The sequence below is a fragment of the Plecotus auritus genome (genome assembly GCF_963455305.1).
Source record: "Plecotus auritus genome assembly, chromosome: 9".
NCBI lineage: Eukaryota > Metazoa > Chordata > Mammalia > Chiroptera > Vespertilionidae > Plecotus > Plecotus auritus.
In genome coordinates this window covers 36,180,561-36,208,345 of record NC_137783.1, presented here as the reverse complement: position 1 = coordinate 36,208,345, position 27,785 = coordinate 36,180,561, and the positions used below count along the sequence as shown (strand labels likewise).

At 45.7% G+C, this 27,785-nt stretch overlaps 1 protein-coding gene across 1 annotated transcript in view; it reads left to right on the top strand.

Moving 5' to 3' along the window:
- Nucleotides 1–5,005: 5,005 nt before the first annotated feature.
- CCDC6 (coiled-coil domain containing 6) overlaps nucleotides 5,006–27,785 on the top strand; it is a 117,232-nt gene continuing 94,452 nt past the window's right edge. Inside the window, exon 1 of the mRNA XM_080643031.1 lies at nucleotides 5,006–5,957. Within this exon, the coding sequence (XP_080499157.1) occupies nucleotides 5,652–5,957 (306 nt within the window). The 5' untranslated portion in view covers nucleotides 5,006–5,651. The remainder of the gene's footprint in view (nucleotides 5,958–27,785) is intronic.

The window sequence follows — 27,785 nt, the reverse complement described above, 5'->3', positions numbered from 1 at the left end:
GGGGATTTCTGATCCATGTAGATAGTATCCTATCTAATAAAAGAGTAATATGCAAATTGACCATCATTCCAACACACAAGATGGCTGCCCCCATGTGGTCAAAGATGGTTGCCCTCATGTGGGCACAAGATGGCCGCCACAAGATGGCCAGCAGGGGAGGGCAGTTGGGAGGGACCAGGCCTGCAAGGGAGGGCAGTTGTGGGCGATCAGGCCCACAGGGGAGGGCAGTTGGGAGGGACCAGGCCTGCAAGGGAGGGCAGTTGGGGGTGATCAAGCCTGCAGGGGAGGGCAGTTAGGGGTGACCAGGCTGGCAGAGGAGGGAAGTTGGGGGCGGCTGGGCCTGCAGGGAAGGGCAGTTGGGGGAGACCCAGGCCTGCAGGGGAGGGCAGTTAGGGGTGACCAGGCCTGCAGGGGAGGGCAGTTAGGGGCAAACAGGCTGGCAGGGAAGTGGTTAGGGGGTGATCAGGCTGGCAGGCAGAAGTGGTTAGGGGCAATCAGGAAGGCAGGAAGGCGAGCAGTTGGGAGCCAGTAGTTCTGGATTGTGAGAGGGATGTTCGACTGCCCATTTAGGCCTGACATCCCTTGAGGGGTCCCAGATTGGAGAGGGTGCAGGCTGGGCTGAGGGACACACCCCCTTGTGCACGAATTTTGTGCCCTGGGCCTCTAGTAAATTATATATGTGAAACTCCTGACTCTGTGAGGCTTAAATCTAGATGATAACTTTTCCAAAAAGACTTAAAAAACACACATCTCTGAATCCAGTTTAAGATAAACAAACAAGCTTCCTTTTTATTTTCCTGTTTGCTGTGGAAGACTTCCCCGCTTAGTCCAGCCTTTCAGTATGTGTATGTAGCTCTTTGATAGCCTGGCATTTTGTGGGTGTCTTAGTTAGGCCCACAGGGCTGCTGCCCCAGTTTCAGCTGACAAGTTATTACTCTGGATTATAATGCCCATCCTGCCCCTTTTTGATTCACACATCTTATAAAGTATAACATACATATAGAAAAGTACACAGATCATAAATATATAGCTCTAGACCTTTTCAGAACTGACCCAGACAAAGAAAATGAACATTACTAGAAATCTCCTATTTTTTTCCAAACACTATTTCCTCTCAAGGAGAATCATTATTCTGACTTCTAACATTATGGATTAATTTTTCCTGTTTTTGAACTTTATATAAATGCAATCATACAGCATATGTCTGGCTTCCTTTGCTTATCATTACGTTTGTGAAGCTCACTAACGGTGCTTCATGTTTGTTCTTTCTCATTGCTGTATAGTATCCCATTGCATGAATAGAACAGAATTTATATAGTAGGTGGACATTTGGGTTGTTTCTAGTTTTCCTCTTTGCTTTAGGAGCCTGGGATTTTCCTTTACTTTCTTTCAAGCTCTGCTGTGTACTTAGTAGAATTTAAAAAGCATTTCCTGGTCAGCAGTTCTGAATGATCTGTGTCAAGACAAGTTTTAGGTTTTGTAGGCTACTAAATTATACCAGACATGTAGGTCATATGTTTCAATGTTTATTGAAATTCTTACTGGATTCTCATCCGATTTACGTTGGCCTTTGATTTGTTTCTTTAGACTGCATTTATAGAAGTGGCTTTGATTCAGTGAACTATTGATGAGTAAACAGGAACAGGAAGATAGAGATGAGACATGTAATTAATCCCATAGGCATGATCCTTTGCCTGGATGGGATGCTGCAGATGCAAGGCTAGTTTGACATTAATAGGTGTGAAGTATTGAAAATGCATGTTAAAGAAATTGGGTGGTTGAATACAAGCAATGGTAGGAAGTGTGGATGTGGTTGTTTGGGTTCAGGATCTCCTGACAATGGGACTATGAAATGGAAGGGAGACATCCTTGATGGTTCAGTGGGATGTAATCTATGTGTTGCCAGAAGAGCCACCCCAAAGTGGCCTTGCTTTGCCCTGCAAAAGTAATTGTTCAATTAGATCAGTGGTTCTCAACTGGGCGCAATTTTGTCCCCCAGAGGATATTGGTAACGTCTGGAGACCTTTTTGGTTGGCCTGCTGTTGGCATTTGGTGGGTAGAGGCTAGGGATACTGGTAATCAGTCTGCAGGACAGGACAGACCCCCTCTCCACCCTGCACCCTCCACCCCTTAACAAAGAATTTTCCAGTTCCAAGTATGAATAAAGCCAAGGATGAGACACTCTATGGTAGATCTATGGACTGGACCAGGGGTCCTCAACTTTTTAAACAGGGGGCCAGTTCACTGTCCCTCAGACCGTTGGAGAGCCGGACTACAGTTTAAAAAAAATACTATGAACAAATTCCTATGCGCACTGTGTGCCCGGGACAAGTCGGCTGCTAAGCAGGACAGGCAGCAGCACCCGGCGGGCCGGATCGGGCCGGATAAATGTCCTCGGCGGGCCGCATGTGGCCCGCGGGCCGTAATTTGAGGACACCTGGACTGGACATAACCTCTAAATCAAAAGTATATTTAAGTAAACATTATCAACTATCTTTCAAGAAATGATAGCAGCACAGTGGCACATCCTTCTATGATTCTATCCAAATTCTGACAGTCTATGATATCTACCTCACACCTGGCTCACTTCAATTCTTTTCAAAACCATAATGGTGGGTCTTGCAACCACCAAATCCCGTCAGAGTTTGAATGAAATTACTCGTTTTTGACATTAATGTAAAAAGATATGGACAGCGATTTATTTAGAGCCATTAAAAATTGAACAACAAAATTTCCCTATGATTTATAGCATTGTTTTAGTTTTACTATTGAAAGTTCCAAGGCTGTGGAGTAAATCAGCTGCACAAATGGCATTAGACAAAGAAAAATGTTGATGCTGTGTCTTGCAATTAGACTCTAAGGTATCCTTTTCCTTTGTGTTACACTTTTATAGCTTAAATTTGGAGCAAAGGTAAATGCCATTGTTTTTCAAATGGCAGTGATTGTCTAAATGTGTCTCTTCTTCCTCCAGGCAGCACACACTACCATTTATTCTTCTGATTCATTTCCCCCAGAAAGCTGAGAAGGAGTTCTATAATGATATTATTGGTTTTTTAACTAGTGTTTCCATTGTAATGCTATTACTGAACCAATGTTGTGATAAATGGTCTGTTTATAAGGGGACTCACTTTTACAAGAAGTAGAAAATTAGACATGCTTTGGCTTTGCAATAACAATAAAAACCACAGTGAAAAAATATTCTCCAGTTTATTCCCATCTGTATCAGCAGGGAAGCTTTAGATGATGGCTTTCCCCCCTAAAGTCTCCTAAACACGATTACTGCCTAAAAGTACCATGTCAAAATGCACGTTTCCTTCAAATCCTGTTCAAGACCCATACATTCGTAAGCTTCCTATAACGTGGGCCCTTTAAGAAAACCAGGCACTGTAAACCACACCCCTCTGCTGACTGGAAGCAGTAAGTCCGCCTTTCCGAGGCACTGAGTTGGTGATCCAGCTAAGACCGAGCCAGCTTTCCCTCTGCTCTGCCTGGAAGGAATGTTTCTGTTGCAATAAACTCCAAACGTGGAAGCTTTAGCATACTATGGGTTAGGGAACAATAGAAACCCGTGAAGTATAGAAGCCAGATCGGCCCTTAAGATTCGATCATGGTGCTGAATAAAGTGGAAAGAAGGCTTTTAAGCCCGTTTTCCCCTGCGGTGCTACTCCCTGCTAGCTTCCCGCTTCCATTTCACCCAGCCAGTGAGTTTTCCAGAAGCCCTTTGCAATGTAAGGAGCTGCTTGTCTCATGTACCAGATCCCCAAAAGGAAAAGTTGGGGAGAGAAATAAGTTTCAGTGAAAATTAAACTGGATCACTTCTCACAGAATTATTTACATTGGCTCTACGTTTCTGAAGAGCAAAGTCAACGACCTCCCCCACCCCCACACCAACAGTGGCTAAGTTCAGAAGTCCTCTGGCACTAAAATAAAAAATAACTAGGAGAAATTTGGGGTGTAACTGCGGTTGGCATTTCTGAGCTCGCTGCTAGAAGCAGCCATCTTGGTAAAAGATGATGTCATTTGGAAGACTTGGAGTTTTAGTTTATTCAGAGGTAACAGTTTCCATTAGCCACTGAATGATAGCTTAATCATCAGATCAAATTTAGGTTTAAAGGTAACGAAGGAGTGGGAATTAAAATAATTCCTTTTCCCACCTCTTTATCCTTAACATATTATAAACTTTTCCAAAAGTTCAAAGGAATAGAAAAGAAATTTACATTCCTTCCCCCCTCCCCGCCCCCTTATTTTCTGTTTCCATGTGTTTGTGCTTCCCTTGACTAAGCTTGGATAATAAAACTAGTCTGGTCAGTTTCACTTTCTAATTTTTATACATAAGTGAAAGCTGTTTTGTGTCAACAGTGTAAGGTGTTTAGAGAATCTTCTCACCTGCTGGGTCCATTTCCTACAAGCCTTTCTTTGGGAGGGGAGGGGAGATAAAAGTTTTTATTTTAAATTCCCTACGCTTCAAAATTAGAACCCTGAATTAGACCACCTTAGAGTAATTAATCTGTTTTATTTTTTACTTACAAAAGTTTTCTAGGAGTGGCAGGACTAGTGAGGAAAGGTGATGGTTATGGTTCTGTTACATTCCTACTTAATCGTCACTATTTGTATCGCATAATGCTATGTCTGCAGCTACTTTGGGAAATTGGCACTTGAAGAGATGACTTTCAATCCACAAAAAGTGTTTATCATTTTTTTTTTCTTTTTGGATTAGATGTTGGTGTCTTACTTCTACTGTGAGGCATGTCCTGGTACTGTTTGCAAGATACGAAGGAAAAAAAGAAAAAGTTGCACCTCATTTAAACAATTGAGCGCAGTGTGGTTTAGGTCAGATTATTAGGAGTCAAGGAGGTGGTGTGTCTTTTGCAAATCTTTCTTGACGAGGTTAACCTGTGTCTGGTGGTGTTTCGCCCCACTCTCCTCCTTGCAGGGGAACTTACTGTTCTTTTAGCGCGATTCAACGCCTCCCAGTCAGGCTCCCTAAGATAAAACCGAAAGGGCTGCGTGCATGTTTGAAACAGACAGAGGGAGACACGAGCACGCTCAGTCGGCGGAAGACGGGGCCACGACTCGGCAGGGGCTGGCTGACCTCTCTCCACGTGTCCCCAGCACCTGCAAGGCTAGTGGGGCATTGGGTTTCCTTTTCCCAGGAGCGGGCGCGAGCCCGGAAGAGGCTGGGCGGCCTTGGGCTTAAATCAGGGGGCTCGGAGGCCCTCCCTCCGAACACGTGCGGCCGGCGAGCAGCTGGTGCGGAGGTCGGCTTGGCTTCCTCGCCGCGGCTGCGGCTGCGCCCGCGCGTCCCTGGCCCGCCGGCGGACGCCTGGAGGCGGGCCGTGGCGGCGGCGGGCTGGTCCCGAGCTCTCGGCTAGCTCTGCGGGGCGGCCTCCCGAGCGCGCCTGGCCGGCTGCAGCGAGCCTCAGTGCAGTACTGCCCGAGCCCGGGCGGGGTCTCTGTTTTCTGGCGGAGGCGGTCCCTTGGCAGCGGGAAGCTCCCTCTCTTTCTCTCGCCGCCGCTCCGCGTCTGCGCCCTGGTGCCAGGCGCCCAGCTCGGCGCTCCCCTGCGCTCGCCCCGCGCCCACTCATTCGCAGCCCAGCCTTCGCCGCCGCCGCCGCCTCCCTCTCCTCCTACTTCCCCCAGCCGCCGCGGCCATGGCGGACAGCGCCAGCGAGAGCGACACGGACGGGGCGGGGGGCAACAGCGGCAGCTCGGCCGCCATGCAGTCGTCCTGCTCGTCGACCTCGGGCGGCGGCGGCGGCGGTGGCGGCGGCGGTGGCGGCGGTGGGAAGTCGGGGGGCATTGTCATCTCGCCGTTCCGCCTGGAGGAGCTCACCAACCGCCTGGCCTCGCTGCAGCAGGAGAACAAGGTGCTGAAGATCGAGCTGGAAACCTACAAACTCAAGTGCAAGGCGCTGCAGGAGGAGAACCGCGACCTGCGCAAAGCCAGCGTGACCATCGTGAGTGCCCCCCGGGGGCGCGCCGCCGCGCCTACCTCCGCCCGCCCCGGGAGAGGCAGTACCAGGACCCGGGCAGCCCCCGGTCTCCCCGAGGTTCCCGGGGTCCCGCAGCGAGCACACTCTCGGTCGAGACCTGCCGGCCTCCGGAGGGTGGGGGAGAGGGAGGTGTCCCTTCGGGGCCACGCGGGTCTGTCTTCCCTCGGAGTCCAGGCCCGTCGCGGGGTACCGGAGAAGGCTGCTGGGACCACCCACTCACGTTCCCTTTTCACCTCTGGGGAGGAGGCCCCTCCCGGGCAGAGCTGGAGGCTAGCGGCGTGGCTGGGGGGGCGGGGTGGGACTTTTTCAGTACTAGCGTGCCTGAGGGGTGCTTCCAGAATCTGGGGAGCCCTGCCCTAGGGAAGAGGGAGGAAGCTGGGGCCTGTGTCGGGGGCCTGGCTTGGGGTGCGGGGGTGCGCAGCTGGGCTGGGCACTTGGCTGGCATCTGGACGGCGCTGGCTGGATCGCCGGGGAGGGGGCGGGAGAGAGTGACCGGGAATCCGGGAAGTGGAGTTTTCTGGCCAGGATCGAGAGGGAAGGGCGGGTACCGGAGCTGATGCTCCTACCTCCGTTGGAAGCCCTTTCCTTGGTGGGGAGGGTGAGGATGGGGGGTGGCAGAGGCGGTGTACAACCGCGTGAATGCCGCATCTTACACTGGTCTGGACAGTGAAGGGTATGAAGCCTGAAACCAGCGTGAAAGGTAGCGACTCCCTTGCTGAGCAAGATGAACATACGTGTGTTTGTTTCATTGGTGGTGAAGTGTCTGGGGGTATTTTGCCTTTGAGTCGGGATACTTGACAGAACAGACTGTCCCCGGAGGCTCCCCCGAAGAGAGGGGTAAGATTAGGGATATAGATCTCCCTAATAGGCGTCTAGAAAGTCCCCTGTAGCTGTGATGAGACAAAACATAACTGGAAAAAGTACACCGAGGGCTCTCACCTAACATCCCTGTCAGCTAGCCACATCATTACCATGCAGAATCCCCATACAGACAACCCTATTGAGATCAAAACAGTTTCCCAGCCAGGAGCAGAGAAGGAGACGTTAAGAAATCAAGGGGGAAAATTGCCATCGCTGCTGCACAATGACTGACTAGACCAAATCTTCAGGTGGAGCAAGGGATACGGACTTGGAGATGGATCAGAGATCACACTCTGGGAATGAAGTGGAGGCAAGTGTAGATGCCCTTGTGCCAGGAAAGTCTTCAGTGGAGGAGTGAGTGTGTACGTGTGAATAGGTGTGTGTGCTCCCCCAACTCTAGGTCATGCACAGGAACCGGACTGCGTTCTGAATTAGCTTAGAAAGCAGGTTTCCACCAAAGTTTCAGTGCGATTGGCAGCTCAGATAGAAATTGATTGCAGAAAGACACTTAGTATGCTCAAATTCAGTCCTCACGAATGGAATTGGAACTGTAAAATTCTTGAATTGCCCCTTTGGTAGGAAGGGGGAGAAATTTCCATAGGCAGCCACTTCCAAGCCTCCTCTGTAGCTTTCTTGGCCAAGAGAGATGTCTGCTGAGTGAGGGTTTGAGAAAAGGGCGAAGTTGGTGGAAGCAGTTTATTTAAGGGTTTGAGTTAGTAAATGAGAGGGTTAGTCTCTTGGAGAATGTGAACCACGGAAAGTAGTAAAACTTACATGAAACAGAATCTCTAGCCTCTTGCATACAGTGAGCAATTCAGGCTGTTTTTGTTAGTTTGGGAGGGAGAACGCGGTTGGAGATACTATGAAAGGGTTATCTGTTTGACACTTGACCATATTATAAGTAGGTCTGTAAGTTGTACACAAGCACATTGGTTTTGCAAGGACAAACATGTTCATTCCTGGTGTATAAAATCAGAGGCCTTCTGAACACTTGTCTTGAAGAGTGTGTGAGGTGGTGGCTTTATTTCTTAGCACTTACCCTCCACTAAAACTGACATCCAACCAAATGTACTTTGTGAAATGCTCTGTGGCCTTATATGAGTAAAGTTTAAACATTATTTTAGATGACAGCTTACAAGTACTAGAAGCCTCTCAATTCTTCCTTAATCTCTGATGAATATATTTAGGGAGACAAATGAAAGTGCTTGTGGTTTACCTGGTTCTCGAGTAGTTGGCAGGAGTTACTAAGGCAAAATGCAGAGAAGAGGTTCCTTTAAGGTTTTGTTAACTGAACCAGGGCCCAAAATGTGTAGCTACATGAAATGGGTCTGTGGATGTAAGGAGTCCCTGGCACAATACTGTGTTGTCTTTTTTTGTCAAGGTTAAGCCGTACAACCCCTGACGACTTTAACTTAAACAGAGCTGGGAGCTGCCTAGGAAGTTTGTGACAAGACCTAGATATTCAGTTAAGTGGAGGCCTTGCTAGATTTTTTCACTTAAAATAATTTTAGTTAATTTGAAGTGAAGATGGAACCATAATCCTATTACTTGCCTTCCTGGTTCTTATTAGTTCCTCTAGTTACAATAGTAATTAGCATGTTCATGAGCACAGAAGATGTTTATGGATGGCCTTTTCTTTTCCCTGCATATGATCAGGAAGGTACATTGCTCATCAGCCTCACCCTGGAGAAGAGGGAGGCGCCTTCTTTTGTTTGTTTTAATGGACTTTATTTATTAGAGGAGTTTTGGGTTCCCAGCAGAATTGATTGGAAGGTACAGAGATTTCCCCTGTACTCCCTGCCCTGCCTCCCCGCCCTCCCGCTATGTCCAACATCCTCCCGCCAAAGTGGTACATTTGTTATAATCAGTGAACCAGTGCTGACACATCCTAAGCACCCAAAGTCCATAGTTTACATTAGGGTTCACTCTTGGTGTTGTACATTCTGTGGGTTTGGCCAAATGTATATTGACATGTATCCACTAGTATTATACAAGGCAGATACGGTGCCCTAAAACTCCTCCATGCTCTGCCCTTCCATCCTTCCCTAATCCCTGGCAACTGCTGCTCTTTATACTGTCTCCATAGTTTTGACTTTCCAGAATGTCATAGAATTAGAATCATACAGTATTGCAGCCTCTTCAGAATGGCTTCTTTCATCTAGTAATAGGCATTTAGGTTTCCTTCATGTCTTTTTATGGCTTGATGGCTCATTTCTTTTTTGCACAGAATAATAATCCATTATCTCAATGTGCTACAGTTTATTTACCCCTTTACCTGCTGAAGGACTTTGCTGCTTTCAGATTTTTGGCAATGATGAATAAAGCTGCGATAAACACCAGCATGTTGGTTTTTGTGGACAGGAATTTCAGCTCAATTGGGTAAAGAGCAAGGAGCACAGTTACTGGATTGTACGTAAGAGCACTTTTAATTTTGTTAAGGAAGTGCCAAACTGTGGCTGTACTATTTTTGCATTCCCACCAGCAACGAAAGAGTTCCTGTTGCTCCACATCCTTGACAGCATTTGAAATGGTCAGTGTTGTGCATTTTGAATATTGTAATAGGTGTGCAGTGGTATCTCGTTGTTGTGCCCTCATTTTTTTTTTTTTTTAAGCCCAAAGGCCAATAGAAGCTTGTAACTAATGGTCATTTCTGTCTCTTTTGTATGTTAGTGCTTATTCCAGCCGTGGGCAAACTATGGCCAGCAGAGCCGAAAGAGCAGAGGGTTCTCTTGCTCTCCCCTCCGCTCCTTTACTTTGAATTTATATTAGTTCACACAAACACTCCATCCATGCTTTTGTTCCGGCCCTCCGGTCCAGTTTAAGAACCCATTGTGGCCCTCGAGTCAAAAAGTTTGCCCACCCCTGGCTTATTCTGATCAATTTTCCGTTTAGTAAAGGACTGGTTTCATGGGCATGTGTTCTCAGCATTTAGAGGTAAACACCATCTGTGGGGAAGAATCGGATGGATGAGGCCCTTCATCCATGTCTAAAAGGGCATCTGGGAGTTAGAGCTTGCCCCTCGTGTTTTATCTGGGAATTGGAGGTGGAATGGAATGTTTTGAGCGATTCTCCTATTTCCCCTAGTAAATCGGGAGTGGAAACAGGCTGCTGATTATAGATCATAACTTCTTCTTTGGAGTGGAGGAGATAAACAGAAAACAAATGCTCAGTCACCCTGTTGAGTAGCTTGTAGATGTTAGGTTATATCTATCTGGCTTGTAATGTGGAGGGAAATTGGCGGTTATCTAATTCAGTGTAGTGACGGGTGTCCAGGAATGGTAGTCTGTGAGAAGGTGAGGAAATGGAATTCTGAGCGGTAACTGGATGGCTTCCAAGTTCTGGACTAGTTGCTGGAATTCTCAGAGTATACCCAGGGCCTCACACCTGGCCTGGCTAGTCCTCTAAAGCAGCGGCCGCCAACCTTTCGCACCTCACCGACCACCAGTGGTCCGCGGACCACCGGGTGGCGACCGCTGCTCTAAAGGGTATGCTTCTCTAGACCAGTTCAGACCTTCAGCATGTGTTTGCTTTGAGAAGAAAAATCCTATTATAAATCACTAGTACTCAAATATCTTTCTAACCATAAAATTAGTCCTTCATTATAGAAGTTTACGGAAATACAAAGGCATTTGGAAGTTACAGTAGAAAAACATGTTGGTATGGCATGATTAGAAAAACCTGGCTATTTTTAACATCAACAGTGTAATGATCTCATTAACCAGTAAAAGCCACCATATAGTTAATGTTTTGGATTTTGGATTACTTATTCTGGAAGCCCAATACACCATTTTCCATTTTTAAGACTTCATTTTGGCAGATTCTCTGAAGATAGGAGATCAACATTTCTCTTATAAAAAGGTATATTGTGTGTCTTTTTGTTTTTCCTTGTTAGAAAAAATCCTTAGATTTTTAGAGAAACACCCCGCTTTAGACACAACTTGGAAAAAAGTATGACCCCATAGGTCTAATTGTATGCAAGTTCACTCTTCCTAAAGAAGCTGTTCTTGGATTTCTTCTGCAGTTAAAGTTCTTCACATTTGTAAGTTCCTTCTGTGTGTTTCATATAATCTATTTGTATTTGACTGCAAAAAAACCCACAAAAAAAACACAAAACCTTAGAGTAGGTGGTGACAGTCTTTTATAGTGTTCTCCTTATTTATTTTGCTGGGTATGGGGAATAGTTCAAAGAATCACCAGTATCTGGTTTGTGGTAACTCTTGTTCAAGACCAGAGAGACTGGTCTAAAGCAAAAATCTGAAGCAGGCATTGCTCGCTTTAAAACTTTCAGGGGCTCCCCATTGCCCTCTGGATCCCAGAAAACATTCTGGAGGAGTACCAGACTCTGTATGACCTGGCTGTGCTTATTTTACAGACGCACTCCTCACATTGGAAGCTCTCACTGGGCTTCACTGCTAGTTCCTGGAATTAATTGTAGCAGGTTTCTCTGGCTCCTTTAGGATGTACCTGGTGCCCTTACTGTTCTTCCCTACTTCTCCCCTCCCATTTACCTTGGAAATCCAAGTAGACTGTACTGTCCCCTCCTCCCCCTGTGCCCCGCAGTGTACACTAGCACCTTCTCTTTGCCAGCCACACACTGGGTTTTGTGCCCATTCACTCCCATTCCTCAGTGCCTGGGTGTGGTAGAGTATTTGGGTTGACTCCAGAGGCATTGGGTGATGAGGTGTTTTTGTTCTTTTTGTACTGGGGTGAGGGTGCTGCTACTTGTCTCCTGACCTATGTTCATAGAGTCACTCTCATGCATGTGTTCTCTACAATAGCAAGCAAGCACCATCTTCTCCACAGTTGGTTGAACAGATTGGATGGATGAGTGGATACACTGTATACTTGGGGGACCACTGGAATCAGTGTGTGCCCCAAGCCCCTGCCTTCTAACCATGGGTGATGTTGTAGGCTACCTTGTAGCATATGCCCAGAGGCTTGTCTAGATGCTGGTGATACATTTCACCTTTGGAAGGGGACAGTGTCTTCAGGTTCACCTTTCTAAGGGTTTCTGAGTAAAGCTTAGCAGGGGTGGGAAACGTCTGGCCCGAGGGCTATATAAGGCCCACAAAATCATTTGGTCTGGCCCTGCCAAGGCTTTAGGGGTGAGTTAACTAAATGTTTGACCAAATACAGCAGGCTAATTTTGATAATTTTGTATGGCCCGTGAATGATGTTATAAATATCCAAATGGCGCTTGGCAGAAAAATGGTTCCCCACCCATGGCTGAGGGGAAGAAGTGGCTCTGTTGAAAGTGTTAAGATTTGCCACTTCAGTTTTGCCATGGTGACAGATCACTCCAGGCATTTCTTAGGATTTTTTTTTTTTTTTTTTTTTTTTTTTAATGTTGAAATGCCCCACAGCCGCCTCTGGGATTCAGTTATGAACTGTGATAGAGGTATGTATCAGTGCAAGTACCTGAAGCTCCCTCCATTTGAAGGAGTATCTGCAAATAAGATCAGGAGACTTGCTGACTCCTTGTAGATGTCCACCTATGGCCTGCAGAGTGGAATTTGGTAGATTGCTGTAGCGTCACATACAGTGTACGTGCATGGTTTTTATTTTTTCTTCCTTAAATCAGGCCTCGCAGAGCTAACTGCATTTACAGCTAGAAATCTGAGCTTCTAAACGCCAACCTGGAGTTCCCTCCCATACTTTTTCCCTCTGTGGGTAAGGTGTTGCTCAATCCTTGTTCCCTCCCATACTTTTTCCCTCTGTGGGTGAGGTGTTGCTCTTTGTTTTCAATTACAATGCAGTTGCTTTTAGATAGATTGCATCATTGTCAAAGCCCGGGAAGTGACTGTTCGCAGGTTCAGTGTGTTCCTACTTGCTGGTGGTTAACTTTTCTTGACAGGGAAACTAATGCTCTGGAAAATACTTCTAATCGTCAGGATCTCGGAGTGGTGTTAACTTGCAGATTCTTCTAACTTCCCCAAGATTGTCAACTTTTTTTTTTTTTTATGGCTGTCAAGCTCATAACTGAATTTTATCCCAGTGTTCATCCAGTACATTGCAAAACTCAAACTCACTTCGTCTAGGTGTTCTCTTCTAGGGAGAAGAATGCTAAAACAAAGGGTTAATCGTTTTGTTGATGGATATTTAGGTTTAACTCACTCCTTTCTTGTTGGTTCTTAGATCTTATGCATGGGGGTGGTAGTTTAGTGATTAAAATTTATTATAATACTCACATGGTTTAATGCTGGGGAATTTTCTGTGTTTTTTTCTCCCTCCCCCTCCCCTTGCCTCATCAGTAAGGCACAAAATGGTATGTGCCAAATACAGCCTGAAATAGGCAGGATTCAACCTATAAGTACTTATGAAGGGCTGACTGTGTGCCAGATACTCCGAAATATTCGGAAGGAGTGTAAGGGCTTCTCCACCAGCCTACCAAGGATTGCACTTGACTTTCATTCAGCTTGGCCCTGGCTGGGTGCTGTAGGGAATGCAGAATAGAGGGAACGGCCTCCCTTCTCCAGCATTTTCCAGCCGTGAGAGTCACGAAGTACAGAGATAACTCACATATAAGTGGAAGCAAGAAAGGAAGTCCAGGCATGCTGCTGAAGGGGTGCCCAGGGAGGGCTATTACCTTCCACCTTCCGAAATGAGGTTCATCTGTTTTATGAATATCTTTAAGGAAAACAATGTATCATCTTCACTCAGTTTAATGAGCTTGTAGTTTATTTTGTAAGGCAGAGATAGGGAGAGCTGTTGCTCAATTTGTCTGTGTCGAGGTGGCCTGGGAGGCTTTTGTTTGTTTTTAATTTTCTTTTTTATGTGGTGAGGAATGAAAAGAAAGGCCATTGATGTTTTAATGTCATGATTTACATCTGCCCGCGGATTGAAATGATCTAGGTGGTTTTTCCTTTATTTCTGTCACACTCTGTACTTTCCTTTCACAGAATATTGTTGCATGGACCAAAATTTTCTTAAGTCTTCAATCTGTGAAGGCAAAGACTTCTTATGTTAAAAATAGAGATACTAGATTATGGGCAATTTTAAATGCCGTGTGTGTGTGTGTGTGTGTGTGTGTGTGTGTGTGTGTTTTGTTTTTTTTAAAGCATTGTTGATTGACAGGATAATCTTCCGCGCATCTGTTCCAGATCAAATCAGCCTTAGGTGCCAGGTGTGTGGCTGGAGTGATCTGGTTAATGCCCTCCAGGGCACCTCAGGGCACTTGGGATCAAATGAGGCCACTCGTGCCGCAGAGCAGAGTTGAGATATTCAGCCAGACATAGGTCATAATTCAAAAAAGTTTTCCATAGAAGGAAAGAGGAAAGTGAAAGAATGAGAGCAACGTGGAGTATGGGTGAGCTAAAGTGAGTTCCTAGAAATCTTGTGCCCGCATTAAGCACTTCATGTGTTGCTGTCATAAGTGAACAGTCTTTAGTGTTATCAGCATTTGGAGACTGAATTAGAAGGGCTAAAATAATCTTGAGAAAAAGAATTTATTTGGTGTTTAATTATAGAAAGAGCTTCTAGGCTCATGAAATTGTTTGCATGTAAGTGGTGATTTTTTTTTTTCTTCAGTTGTCCTAACATACCAACTCAAATAATAACTTTTATTCTATTGAGGTTTTTTTGTTGTTGTTTTTCGGTTCTTCCTTGGACAGGCCTTAATTTATCTAAACAAAGGCGTTTGCTGAGAGTCAAAACATTGTGTTGCTGCTTCATTTAATAGCTCCTGATTATAGAAACACTAAAATTTGAGGGGGGAAATCGGCTAGATGTCCCGTTAACCAAAGAGTACACTTTTAAGTGAATACGCCATAACGTAGAGGTTTGGATTTAGTTAGGTTCAAATCACTACTTGGAAGGTGCCATGGGTTTTGGAAAGTATATGAACTATTTCACGTCATTTTGAATCTTGAATGCATGTAGCTTATTATCGAGGAGTACTTTAGGTCCCAGAGAATAGGGTCAGTGACTTTTTTGTGATTTAAAAAATTGCGGTAAAGTATACACAAATAAAATGACCATTTTAACCATTTTTAAGTATACAATTCAGTAGCATTAAGTACATTCACGGTGTTGGGAAATCACCACTATCCAGTTCCAGAAGTTTTTCATCATCCCAACCAGAACCTCTGTCTTGATTCAACAATATCTCTTCATTTCCCGCTACCTCCAGCCCCTGGTAACCTCTATCCCTAGTGATTTAATGTTTTTCTTTTCTGCTCTGCAGAAGCAGTTACCTGCTTTTTAGTGCTCTGATGTTAAAAGTTAGGAATTTGTATCTAAAGCATTTTAATTAAAGTACTTTTGATATCTTGCTCCAACTTAATTTTTTTGGCTATCACACATCTGGTTCTTTGCTGTCTTCGCCACACATGTATGGCACCCCAGCCCTGGTTTTCTACCTTTTTTTTTTTTTCCTTTCTAATTTGCATTTAGAGTAAGCATCCAGATGTGCAGAACACTGAGAGGAATAATCCACAGTGGACACTTGTCCTCCCGGAAAGAGAAAGGACTTTTGCCCTAACACCGAATATCTAATGGTTGCTTTATTTTATTTTTTTAAGAAATATGTTGTAAGCATTTAATTTCCTCTATAGCATTTTGAATATACCTAATTTAAGAAAGTTTGGAAAAAGGAAAAGCTTGAAGAAATGAAGAATACTTCTTATTTACCAGCATTGCTCCACTTCCATATTATTTTGTGTTGCTGTGATAACAGCAGTGTTTACCCAGTGTCCACTGTGGGATAGGTTCTATCCCACATTACCAGCATTGCTCCACTTCCATATTATTTTGTGTTGCTGTGATAACAGCAGTGTTTACCCAGTGTCCACTGTGGGAGGGGCTTGCATATATCTTCTTGTGTAATCTCACCACTATCCTTTGTTACTGATGTTATCCATTAATACAGACTTGTAAATTTAGGCCCAGAGAGGTTATGTAACTCGTGGCTGGAATTTGAACCCAGGTCTGGCCTCAGTGCTTAAGCATGAGGCTACACAGCCGGTGAGAAAGTGGGATAGAAATTAGTTTATGAGCAGTTTTATCTTTATCTTGTGGGCATTTTCCTCTTAGATGCTTCTCCACTGTTCTAGTCCTTTAGTTAGAGTCATGGCTGCCCTATTACCACAGCAAATTCTCAGGATGCCAGGCCCCAGGGAGGGTTTCCAGGGCAGCAGGCTCCCTGCCTTGGAAAAGAAACAATGATGGGCAGGGTGCCTTCAGTGCCTGGGGGACAGCCTGTGTGCCCCGAGTCGGCTCTGTCTCCCTCCAGTACTGGGCCGTGGTCTCTTCCACCCCTGCCCTTCCCTGCCCAGTGAACCCAGTAGGTTGTCCTCTCTGCTTATTGCACAGCCTCTGGGCTCCCATCCCAGTCTGGAACCAGTTTCTTTGGACCACTTACGTTATAACCTCTATTTAAACATAGTCCGACCTGCATAGTAATAGAGGATTTTTTCAAAACATGTATTGATCACCCGCTGTATGCCACACAGAATGCCACAGGTGAGAACTGGGATGAGACTGCATCTGAGGAGTTGGGATCATAGTCAAGGAGGGCTCTTTCTCTCCTGAGGTGGTTATTAAGCTAAACCCTGAAGGAGAAGTTGAAGTTAATCTAGAGGAAGATGGGGGTGGGAGTCGGGGCAGGAGGGGACATGCCTCCCTTACTCAGGCAGGACCTGAATGTGGGAAAGAAATAAAATGGGGAGGAGACCAGGGACCAGGCTCCATCCAGGGGCTAACTACAGAGGAGGGGCCAGGGGGCAGGGGAGCAATGGAGTGTAGAGGCACGTAATGATCCACTCTGGCTGCTTACTGCAGATGTTTTCCTTCTAAACTATTTGAAGACAGAGACTTTGTCACATATCATCCATAAGATGGTCTGTCTTATTCATGATAATGATGGCTACGTACTACAGTCTTGCTGTGTGCCTGGTAGAGAGCTAAACACATTGCGATAAGGGATTCATTTCTTTGTCACAGCAACCCTTTGCCGTCTCCACATCACAGATGAAGAAATGAGGGGTAGGAGTCTCAGCAGTCTGTCAGTCACAGTAAGTGTAGGACAGGATTTGGACGTAGGCAGTGTTGATGGTACCTTGCCCAGTGACTGGAACATAAAAAACCTGCCATTGGAAGGGTCATTGGCATTTTTCCACAGCCTTAACCCAGTAGCTGCTCAATACAGTTTGAAGAATTTATTTTGGGGAGTTCCCAGGTTGACTATTTATAAACTCTTCTAACGGAGTATGACAGTCAGTAAAGTACACAAGCTCTGCATGCACACATTTTTTGAAAAGTGTGCCATAAATTGACAAATGAATGGAATCATCACCCCTGTCGATATACATGTTGTCACCAGCAACCCCCTTTCCCCACAAGCTGCCTTATGCTCTGTTTCAGGCATTACCTCCCCAAAAGTAACCTTGTTCTGACTTCTTTCACTATAGATTTCATTTTGCTTATTTTTGAACTTCATAGAAGTGGCTTTATAGAGAATGTATTTTTGTGTGTGTCTAGATTCTTTGATTAGTTATCCTAGTTCATACATTTATTAATATTAAACAGTACCCATGTTGTTGCATGTAGGAGTAGTTCTTTTGTATTGCTGTACAGTATCCCAGTGCATGAGAGTCTGTGGAGTTGTTCAATTTTAGCCTCTGCCCCTGGGTATCTCCAACCCCTCCCCTCAGCGTTGATGGTGGGCATTGGGATAGTGTGAGAGAAGTGTGGCACAGCAGTGGGCACAGGGCCTATAGAACATAGGCTCCAGGTAATTAAGTTCTGGCTACCTTACCAGCCAAGTTTCATTGTAATCAGCGTCTTTAAGCCTCAGCAGACTTAACCTGTTAAAATGACAGTCTTATCCTGGCCAAGTGGCTCACTTGGTTGGAGCATTGAAGGATTGCAGGTTTGATCCCCGGTCAGGACACATACCTAGGTTGCGGGTTCGATCCCTAGTCAGGATGGGTACCAAAAGCAACCGATCGATGTTTTTCTCTCACATCGATGTTTCTCTCTCCCCTCCCTCTCTGCCTTCCTCTATCTTTAAAATCAATAAACACATTAAAAAACAAACCACTACAGCCGAAACCGGTTTGGCTCAATGGATAGAGCGTCGGCCTGTGGACTGAAGGGTCCCGGGTTTGATTCCGGTCAAGGGCATGTACCTTGGCTGCGGGCACATCCCCAGTGGAGGGTGTGCAGGAGGCAGCTGATCGACGTTTCTCTCTCATCGATGTTTCTAGCTTTCTATCCCTCTCCCTTCCTCTCTGCAAAAATATCAATAAAATATATTAAAAAAAAAACACAAAACACTACAGTCTTTAGGGTTAATAGGGTTAATACCAGTCTGGTCTCTATCTCACTGTTGTTATGGGAATCAAATGAGACAATGCACATCAAAGTATTTTGGTTGTGAATTACTCTGTAGGAAATGATATTAAAGATGATCACTAACCAACCCTTTCTATTATTCTTCAAAATGTATTTTAAAATCAAAACTGTTCTTGATTATCCTATAAGATGATGGCAGCAAAATGAAGTCTAGAAAACTGAGAGGGTGCTGGAGGCAGCAAGCACCAAGTGCTCCGGAGACCTCAGGCTGGGCAGCTCTGCAGCCCTGCTCAGGCCCTGCATTCTCTGGCACTTGGGGATGCCTGCAAACTCGGCCGATATCCTAGGGTTTGGTGAGTCAGGATTGAACCAGCCTGTGTGGCCCTGTAAAAGTAGTAGGACAGCAGGAGGCAATCATGTTTCCTAAAAGATCCACTTTTTTCCCCCTTGTGGGTCGGTTTCAGGGCTCTTTCCATTATTTCTTGAAAAAAAGAACCAACGTGTGCCTTTTCCCAGTTTCCTGTCTTTAGCACTGTGGGCAGCAGCCAGTCAAAGCCCGCTTCTCTGTCATGTGACTTTTGACACTGTTCCATGAGGGTGTGGATTCCAGAGGGGGTGGATTTGGGTGGCTGAGAACACAAATACCACTTCTGCTTAACTACTGGTCTAGAGAAACCAAAACGTGAACATCTTTGAAATTGGCTGACTTTTGCAGGAGTGTCCTTCCAGGACCCCAGTGACAGGACAGTCCCACTTGTGAGCCAGGGACAGGTCTGTTTGCCAGTGGACTCCTCAAGTGACCGCTTTAAAAAAATGTTTTTATTGATTTCAGAGAGAAGAAGGAAGGGAGAGATGGAAACATCAATGATGAGAGAGAATCATGGATTGACTGCCTCCTGCACACCCCCTACTGGAAATCGAGCCCACAACCCAGGCATGTGCCCTGACTGGGAATCGAACCATGACCTCCTGGTTCATAGTTCGATGCTCAACCACTGAGCCACACCAGCTGCGTGTGACCCCTTTTCTTCTTCTTGGCTCTAGACTTCTCTAGTGATGGGAATGGTAGCTTGGGGACTCGTTGAGGGTTGATAGAACATGCTTCTCACCAGGAGTGTGTTGTGGTTTTGTTGTCCTGGTGTGAAGGCTTTGGTTTGATGAGAGGGGGGAAGGAAGACAGATTGTGTAATTCAGGGACTCATCTGGCATTGTCAAGGTGAAGTAAGCTACCTTGAACCCAGCAATGCCCTTAGCTCTTTTGCTGCCACCTGACCACCAGGGAGATGAGGCTCTAGCCAAGACTATGAGGCGTCTTTGGTTTCTTGCTGCCTCCCTCCAAAGCTTCTTTGAATGCCTTCCCATTAAACTCTTTCTATTTGGTTGGTTCTTACTTGGCCCAGAGTCTTGCAGGGTCTTTGGTACCTGATGGATGATGCGATCAGGCAATGCTTTTCCTAAGTCCAGTGTATTCGTTCTCTAGTTCTCAAATTCCTCTGGGCTTCACTGCTCACCTTTTTTGTATTTTATGCTTTTAACTTTATGTGTTGCAGATTAGCATTCTCCATTAGGCTATCTGTGTGAATTATTCTTACTTTCAATTTTTTTTAATTTAATAAATCTTTATTGTTCAGATTATTACAATTGTTCCTCTTTTTTCCCCCCATAGCTCCCCTCCACAGGGTTCCCACCCCACCCTCTGCCATTATCGCTCCCTCACTGTCCTCATCCATAGGTGTAAGATTTTTGTTCAGTCTCTTCCCGCACCCCCACACCCCTTTCCCCCTGAGAATTGTTAGTCTACTCCCTTTCTATGCCCCTGATTCTATTATATTCACCAGTTTATTCTGTTCATCAGATTTTTTATTCACTTGATTTTTAGGTTCACTTGTTGATAGATATGTATTTGTTGTTCATAATTTTTATCTTTACCTTTTTCTTCTTCTTCCTCTTCTTAAAGAGTACCTTTCAGCATTTCATATAATTCTGGTTTGGTGGTGATGAACTCCTTTAGCTTTATCTTGTCTGTGAAGCTCTTTATCTGCCCTTCAATTCTGAATGATAGCTTTGCTGGGTAGAGTAATCTTGGTTGTAGGTTCTTGCTATTCATCACTTTGAATATTTCTTGCCACTCCCTTCTGGCCTGCATAGTTTCTGTTGAGAAATCAGCTGACAATCATATGGGTTGCTCCCTTGTAGGTAACTAACTGTTTTTCTCTTGCTGCTTTTAATATTCTCTCTTTGTCTTTTGCTCTTGGAATTTTAATTATGATGTGTCTTGGTGTGGTCCTCTTTGGATTCCTTTTGTTTGCGGTTCTGTGCGCTTCCTGGACTTGTAAGTCTATTTCTTTCACCAGGTGGGGGAAGTTTTCAGTCATTGTTTCTTCAAATATGTTTTCAGTATCTTGCTCTCTCTCTTCTTCTGGCACCGCCATAATTCTGATGTTGGTACACTTGACGTTGTCCCAGAGGCTTCTTACACTATCTTCAACTTTTTGGATTCTTTTTTCTTTATGCTTTTCTGATTGAGAGTTTTTGCTCCTTTGTATTTCAAATCTTTGACTTGATTCTTGCGTTCCTCTAGTCTGCTGTTAGGTCTCTGTATAATATTTTTTTTATCTCAGTCAGTGTATGTTTAATTTCTAGTTGGTCCTTTTTCATATCCTCGAGGGTCTCTCTAAATTTATCGGCCTTTTCTAGAAAATTCTTGAAAAACCTTATAACCGTGGTTTTGGACTCTATATCCAGTCGTTTGCTTTCCTCCATTTCTTTCGTTTGTGATCTGTTTCTTTGTCTCCGCATTTTGGCTGCTTCCCTGAGTTGATAGAGTAGCTTTGTGTGCTAGGTGTCCTATATGGCCCAGTAGCTCAGCCTCCCCAGTTACCTGAGGTGGACACTCTTGGTGCACCCCTTTGTGGACTGTGTGTACAGCCTTGTTGTAGTTAAGCCTTGATTGTTGTTGGTATCACTGGGAGGAATTGACCTCCAGGCCAATTGGCTGTGAGGATCAGCTGTGTTTAGGCTGGGAGAACTTCTGTGCTGGAGACAGCCTTATGAGACAAGACTTGCAAAATTCCAAAAGCCTCTGTGCTCAGCTTGGATGGGGCGGAGTCTCAGGGCTGAGCAGACAGCCTTGGCTTCCCGTCAGCCCTGCGCTATGAGGCCCCTGGGTCTTAGTGTCCCTCAGTAATCACTGCAGGCACCTCTGAGAGAAAGCCACCCTCGAGTTCACCTGCTGCCAGACAGTCCAGTTTCTCCCCCAATGAATCTGGATTCCCAGATTCTCGCCCGGAACTGGAGTTACAGCGCAGTCGGGAGCTTCCGCCTTCCTCCCGCTAGAGAAAGCCAGCGGCACACTCAGCAGTCAGTCCTCTCTGCGTGCACTTGCGCACGCACCTCCAGACCTCTGCCTTTCGCGGCTCCCCTGAGTGTCCGTGCGCTCCTCTCTTTTCCCGACAGTCCAGACTCCCCCCGTATGAGTCTGGGACCCCAGGGTCTCGCCCGGAACTGGGGTTCAGTGTAGTCGGAACTGGGGTTCAATGCAGTCGGAACTGGGGTTCAGTGCAGTCGGGAGCTTCTGTCTCTCTCCCGCTAGAGAAAGCTAGCCAGGCACTCAGCCGCCCGTCCTCTCCGCGCACGTGTTTCCATACCTCAGCCTTTTGCAGCTCCTCTGAGTCTCTGTGTGCCCCTCTCTTTCCTTCTAGTTGTAGAATTTCCACTCAGCCAGCTTTCCTGTGGTTCTGGATGATGTCCGTTCTGTCTTTTAGTTGTAGTTTTGATATTGTTGTGCGAGGCAGCAGTTTAGGTGTTCACCTATGCCGCCACCTTGGTTTCTCCCCTCTTCCTTTCAATTTATTCAGTTAACTTCTTTCTGTTTTTTTCCACCCCAGGTTCTTTGAGAGAACTTGGTATAATGGAGAGAGACTTGGCAACCAGATAGGGTTGCCAGATTTAATAAATAAAAACACAGGCCAAAACCGGTTTGGCTCAGTGGATAGAGCGTCGGCCTGCGGACTGAAGGGTCCCAGGTTCGATTCCGGTCAAGGGCATGTAACTTGGGTTGCGGGCACATCCCCAGTGGAAGGTGTGCAGGAGGCAGCTGATCGATGTTTCTCTCTCATCGATGTTTCTGACTATCTATCCCTCTTCCTTCCTCTCTGTAAAAAAATCAATAAAATATATTTAAAAAAATAAAAAAATAAAAAAATAAAAACACAGGCTGGGGAGCTGTATTTAAATTTCAGATAAACAATAATTTTTTAGCATATGTATGTCCCAAATGTTGCATGGAACATACATACGTGCACTAAAATTTATTCATTGTGTATCTGAAGTGCAAATTTAACTGGGCATCCTGTATTTTATACATACAAACAAACCCATAGGATTTTTAAAAATCTCAGTTCTTCTCCTTCCTCACTCTGCAATCAAGTGACAATTTACTGACCCCAAGGCCTCCATGCCTTCTTTCTATACCAGGACCACAGTTTCTCACTTCTCCGGTGCTTCTCAGGGGATAAAGGATGTGACTTATGAAAGCCCTCGGGACGCATTCAGCATCCTTTCCAATGATTCTGGATTTACGTCTTGTCCATCTTCTTCCTTTCCTCTTTTTCATGAAACCAACCAAGTGTCCTCTCCTTAGTGTGGCTCATTGGGGTCTGTCTTCTTAGGATGTCACCTCCTCTTCTTCCTCAAGCTGCTACCAGTTTGCTTTCATTTTTTCTGCCCTTCTACCACCAACTTCCTGATTTCTTCCTCTCCAGAGGCCATCTTTGCCTGTATGTCTCAGGTGCCTCCCTTTATCTGGCCACATGCTGCCAGCCCTCTTGTTTCATTTCTCCTTTCCTTCTGAGCGTGAAATGGCACTGGAAGAATTGGGCTTTTAGTCTCTTGATGTCTGTGGGGCCAGGCAACAAACATGTACCCTTTTGGGGGCTTGGTTTTCTCCTCATTTCGCCAATGAGGCCTGTTTAGAGGTCGGGGATTGCAAACTGGCAGCCGGCATTTGGCCGGCAGGTGAGTGGTTTAGCGTCTGAGTTTTTTTTTTTTTTTTTTTTTTTAAATATTTTATTGATATTTCACAGAGAGGAAGGGAGAGGGATAGAAAGCTAGAAACATCGATGAGAGAGAAACATCGATCAGCTGCCTCCCGCACACCTCCCACTGGGGATGTGCCTGCAACCAAGGTACATGCCCTTGACCGGAATCGAACCCGGGACCTTTCAGTCCACAGGCCGACGCTCTATCCACTGAGCCAAACCGGTTTCAGCTAGCGTCTGAGTTTTGAAAGATCTTTAAAAGAGAGTCTCAGAAAAGGCACAGACAGACCCTCTAGTTTGTCTTAGGCCTCACCTGTCCCTGTGGCTTCTCACCTCTGGCGGCTGTCACATGCTTACTCACTTCCTTCTCTGAGGGGCAATGAGTTTGAGATCCTTGGAGCTGTGACTAATGAAGCCAGTGTGCACGGTTTGACTTAGCCCTTGAAACAAAAGCACGGGGCACCGTTTTGCAACCCTGCAGGCTGAGAGAGCCGAGGTAGAGATGTTAACCTGCCCGGGTCATTCCGCTGGTAGGTGCTGGGACCAGGATTTGGCCGCCTGGCTCTAGGACCCCCAGCTCTTAACCACTGTGTTGTATCTCTGTGACCACTTGCAGCTGCGAGGTTCTATGGAATTCCTTGCAGGAGTTCCGAATACAGCACTGTTTTGTTGGTTTGTTTATAAAATTCATAGTCTTAAGTCCTTGCCCTACGATGTGGGCATGTGCTCTTGGGTCTTGACTAGTGAGTACATCCTTATAATCGGTTTCCCTTCAGAAGGATTGTTCTTCTGGCCCTTATAGATGTTTCTGAGTGTTTTCTCTTCCTGTGGCTTTTCTCTAACCTTTATGGATGATGACGTTTCCTTGCTGTTCATTTAACTCAGCGGTTTTGGGGCACCTACGAAACACCAGCTATGAGCTTCAGATGCCCTTGTAGGAGCAAGGCAGGGTATGAAGGGGAACTGAGTGAGCCTGAAAAGACCTTGGGCCTGCTGTGAAGGAGCTCAGAGGCGGATAAGAGAGAGACAGGTGGGAAAGCAGTGACCACGGTTAAAGGAAGATGGTAAGTTGACCAGTCAGTGTTCACACAGGAAAACAGAAATCATGTGGAATGAGAGGGAGAAAATCCAGAGACTTGTTTGTCCCTGGGGTGGATTTGCTGAGAATACAACTCACTGGGAGGTGCAGGGAGGCAGCCAGGTGGTTCAAAACAGCAGGACACCACTCCCACACCCCCTCTGGCTGGCAAAGGGAGGAGGGATGTTATCAGAGCCCAGGGGCAGAGGTCATCCAGAGAAAGGTGGACCATTGGTGGGCCTTGACACAGGAATGCTGAGGAGGTGCAGAAGAAAGGGGAGAAACACCCCCTTCTTCCACCCTCCAGTCTCTGGCCAGTACCTCTCATTGGCCAATCCAGTTGGAACTTAGCTGACTTCTGAGAACTGGGAAATGCGACCTGCAGAGGTCACCTACCTTGCAGAGCAGGGGAAGGTCAGTGGAGGGATCTTGGGCCAGAGCGACCCAGCACTGGCTCAGGAAGAAATGGCAATGAAATTACTCTGCTTGGCTTGGGCGGTCATTGAACATTTCACAGATGACAGAATGTTGGAGGACTTGTAGGTTTTTATTCCCCCAAGACCGTGGTTGGCAAACTGCAGCTCATGAACCACATGCGGCTCTTTGGCCCCTTGAGTGTGGCTCTTCCACAAAATACCACGGCCTGGGCAAGTCTATTTTGAAGAAGTGGCGTTAGAAGAAGTTTCAGTTTAAAAAATTTGGCTCTCAAAAGAAATTTCAGTCGTTGTACTGTTGATATTTGGCTCTGTTGACTAATGAGTTTGCCGACCACTGCCCCAAGAGGATGTGAATGAAGGGCACGCCAGGAAGAAGGAACTGTGTGGACAAAGGCATGGCAGCTTGAAACGGCAGGCTCCATTTCAGCAAGACTTGCAGCTCCGAATGGCGGAATTGATACGTGGGGTCTTTCCCATCCCTCTTTCTTCTGCCTCAGAAGCCCCTTTCCAAGAATACTTTCTCACCTGTCCATGTTGTCTTTTATGGCTGACCTGAATTTTCTCACAGGCAAAGCCAGGTGGGGAGCTCTGCACCCTAAATCCTCAGCGTATCATTTAACAGTGGGAAACAGAATGGGGTGCCTCGCCAGTCCCCGGAAGGAGTTCATGGCCAATGACAGTTACATTTGGTGCCATTGCAGCCAGGGCTCTGATGAGGATGCACATGCCTTGAGGGGAGAAATAGCTGCTTACCTTAGTGCCTTAGTGACCTTGTCTCCCAGCTCCAAATGTCTGGCACTTGATCATGCTGTCAGAATACGTTTCTCACATTCCTCTGCTGTGAAATTGTTTTTTATGATGATAGTTTTGTTTAAACTTTTTATTATGGAAATTTGCACACATATACAAAAATAGAGTGAATGAATGTACAAACCACCCAGCTTTACCAATTATCGACACATGGTTAGTCTTAAAGTTGTTTCACCCATAGTTCATTTTGCATCTTTGATAAGGATTTTACAAACACCATACCATAATCACATCTTAAAAAATAGTAATATTTTCCCTAGTGAATTTGTGTTTGAAAGATAACCAGCAGAGTTTTTCTAGAAACAAGAAGGGGTTATCCTTGCTTCCCTCTGCTTTAAGCCTTGACCCCTGAGGCTGCTGGCCCCTGATCTAAATCTCTTCTTCCCCCCTAGTGTGGTTTGGCATCTTTTACCTGCTGTTCTATTCCTTGGTGCCAGTCCCCTAGGCATCCCAGTCATACTGGTTCTGCCATCAGGAAGGTGTGCATACTGGTTCCCCAGCCCCCATGATACATAGGGGTATGAATCTCAGGTTGTGCATGTGGGGTAAGAATCTTGGCTTTTATAGTTCTGCCTCGAGGAAATCTGAAGTGAAGTGAGGAATCCTTTGCTTTTAGCTGAGAAATGTCTAATTGTAACCAGACAAACAATGGGTCTGTGCTGCCTGTCACTACTCGAGCCAATGAAGCAGAGACAGGGTTGAATCATATATGAGCGTTTATTCCAATATTGCCGGTTGTATGGGAGAGCAGCAGGTCAGCCACAGAAATCTGCTCTGCACCCCACCATAAGCCAGTTGCTTATATAATAAAAGTACAAAGGAAAGGTAGGCAAAAGGGCAGTTTACTATATGCAAAAGGACCAGGGGTCTTCAAAGGGTTTAGTGATATGTAAGGGCTGGGGTTACATGGGGAAGTAGCCAAAGGGAGTGCCAGATGGGCAGTTAACAGGTAAGCAGGCTGGAGGTCTGCAAAGGCCTGCAGGTATGCAAAAAGGGCTGGAGATCTTCAAAGGGCTGGCCATTCTGGTTTCTGCAGCATAGTTGTTAATCTTTCTATGATAATAGGCAGCTCCAAATGGGGAGGAAGGGATGCATCTTCAGGTCTGCTCCAGCCAGGGTAGAAATGCCTTCTTTAATCAGAATAAAACAATCATGGTTAACAGAGCATGATTAATAGGTCTTAAAATACTAGCTGAATCCCCAAATTCTACTGCTGCCCCCTTTCATGATGAGCATCATGGAGGAAGTATGTCATAGAAGATGGGCTGGCATATAGGGCTTCTAGAAGCCGTGCAGGTCTGGAAAACACCAGACAGGAAGCTGTGGGCAGTGTGTGGACCAATGTCTGCTGGACAAGCAGAAAAGGAGCATCTTTCCCCAGAATCCCCAGCTCTGAAATCTGTAGCTTGTGCAGCATCTATAGGATGGTTTCAACATTTCATTTGAGTGTGAAAGCAAGTCTGTGAGGTAGGTAGTGGGAGCCTTGCCTTACTAACGAAGCATCTGGGGCTCAAGTGAAATGCTATTAAATTATTGGCCAGGGAACAGTGTTGGTAGATGGGACAGGTGGGGTTGCAAGGTAGGTGGTCTGGCTCCAGGCCAGGGCTCTTTCCACTCTGTCAGCTCCTTGGCAGAGAAGGAGAAAGGGGGTCTAGTAGTTCAACCCTTAGAAACAAAAGGGGGTACTGAATGGAGCTTTGATGGTAATTCATGAAGGAGAATGAGGTGAAAGGTAGCAAGTCTCCTTTTACTAGAAATTTTCCAAATACTGGCTGGATCTGTGCGAGATGGGCCCGTACATGAAGCCTGGGCAGGAGGATCAAGCCCTTCACTTACAGGAGTCGAGGAAAATAAATGTGGACAGTCTGAGCTGTAGATATTAACTCTGAGGGATGGTCCAGTTATTTTGCTCTTATTTGCCTGTGCCAGCCAGTGTTTAAAGTGGGCCGCTGAGTTGGGGACTTGTGACACTGGCTATTTTCTAAGTGGTTGCTCTTTGTGGGTATAATTTGACCTCTGACAATAGCCTTTCACCTTTCAGTCTGTGGTTCTGAGACTTTGCTGTCCATCAGTATCACCTGGAGAACTTCAAAAGTCATGATACCTGGGGTCACATCCCTCAGTGTCTGGGGCTAGGAGCCAGGCATGAGTTTGTTTGTTCGTTTTTTATTTTTATTTTTTAGATTCCCAGGTAATTTTTAAATTGCTTTGACTCAGCCACAAAGTCTGGGAATCAGTGGTCTATACATTTGTGAGTACATATTATTTTCACCTC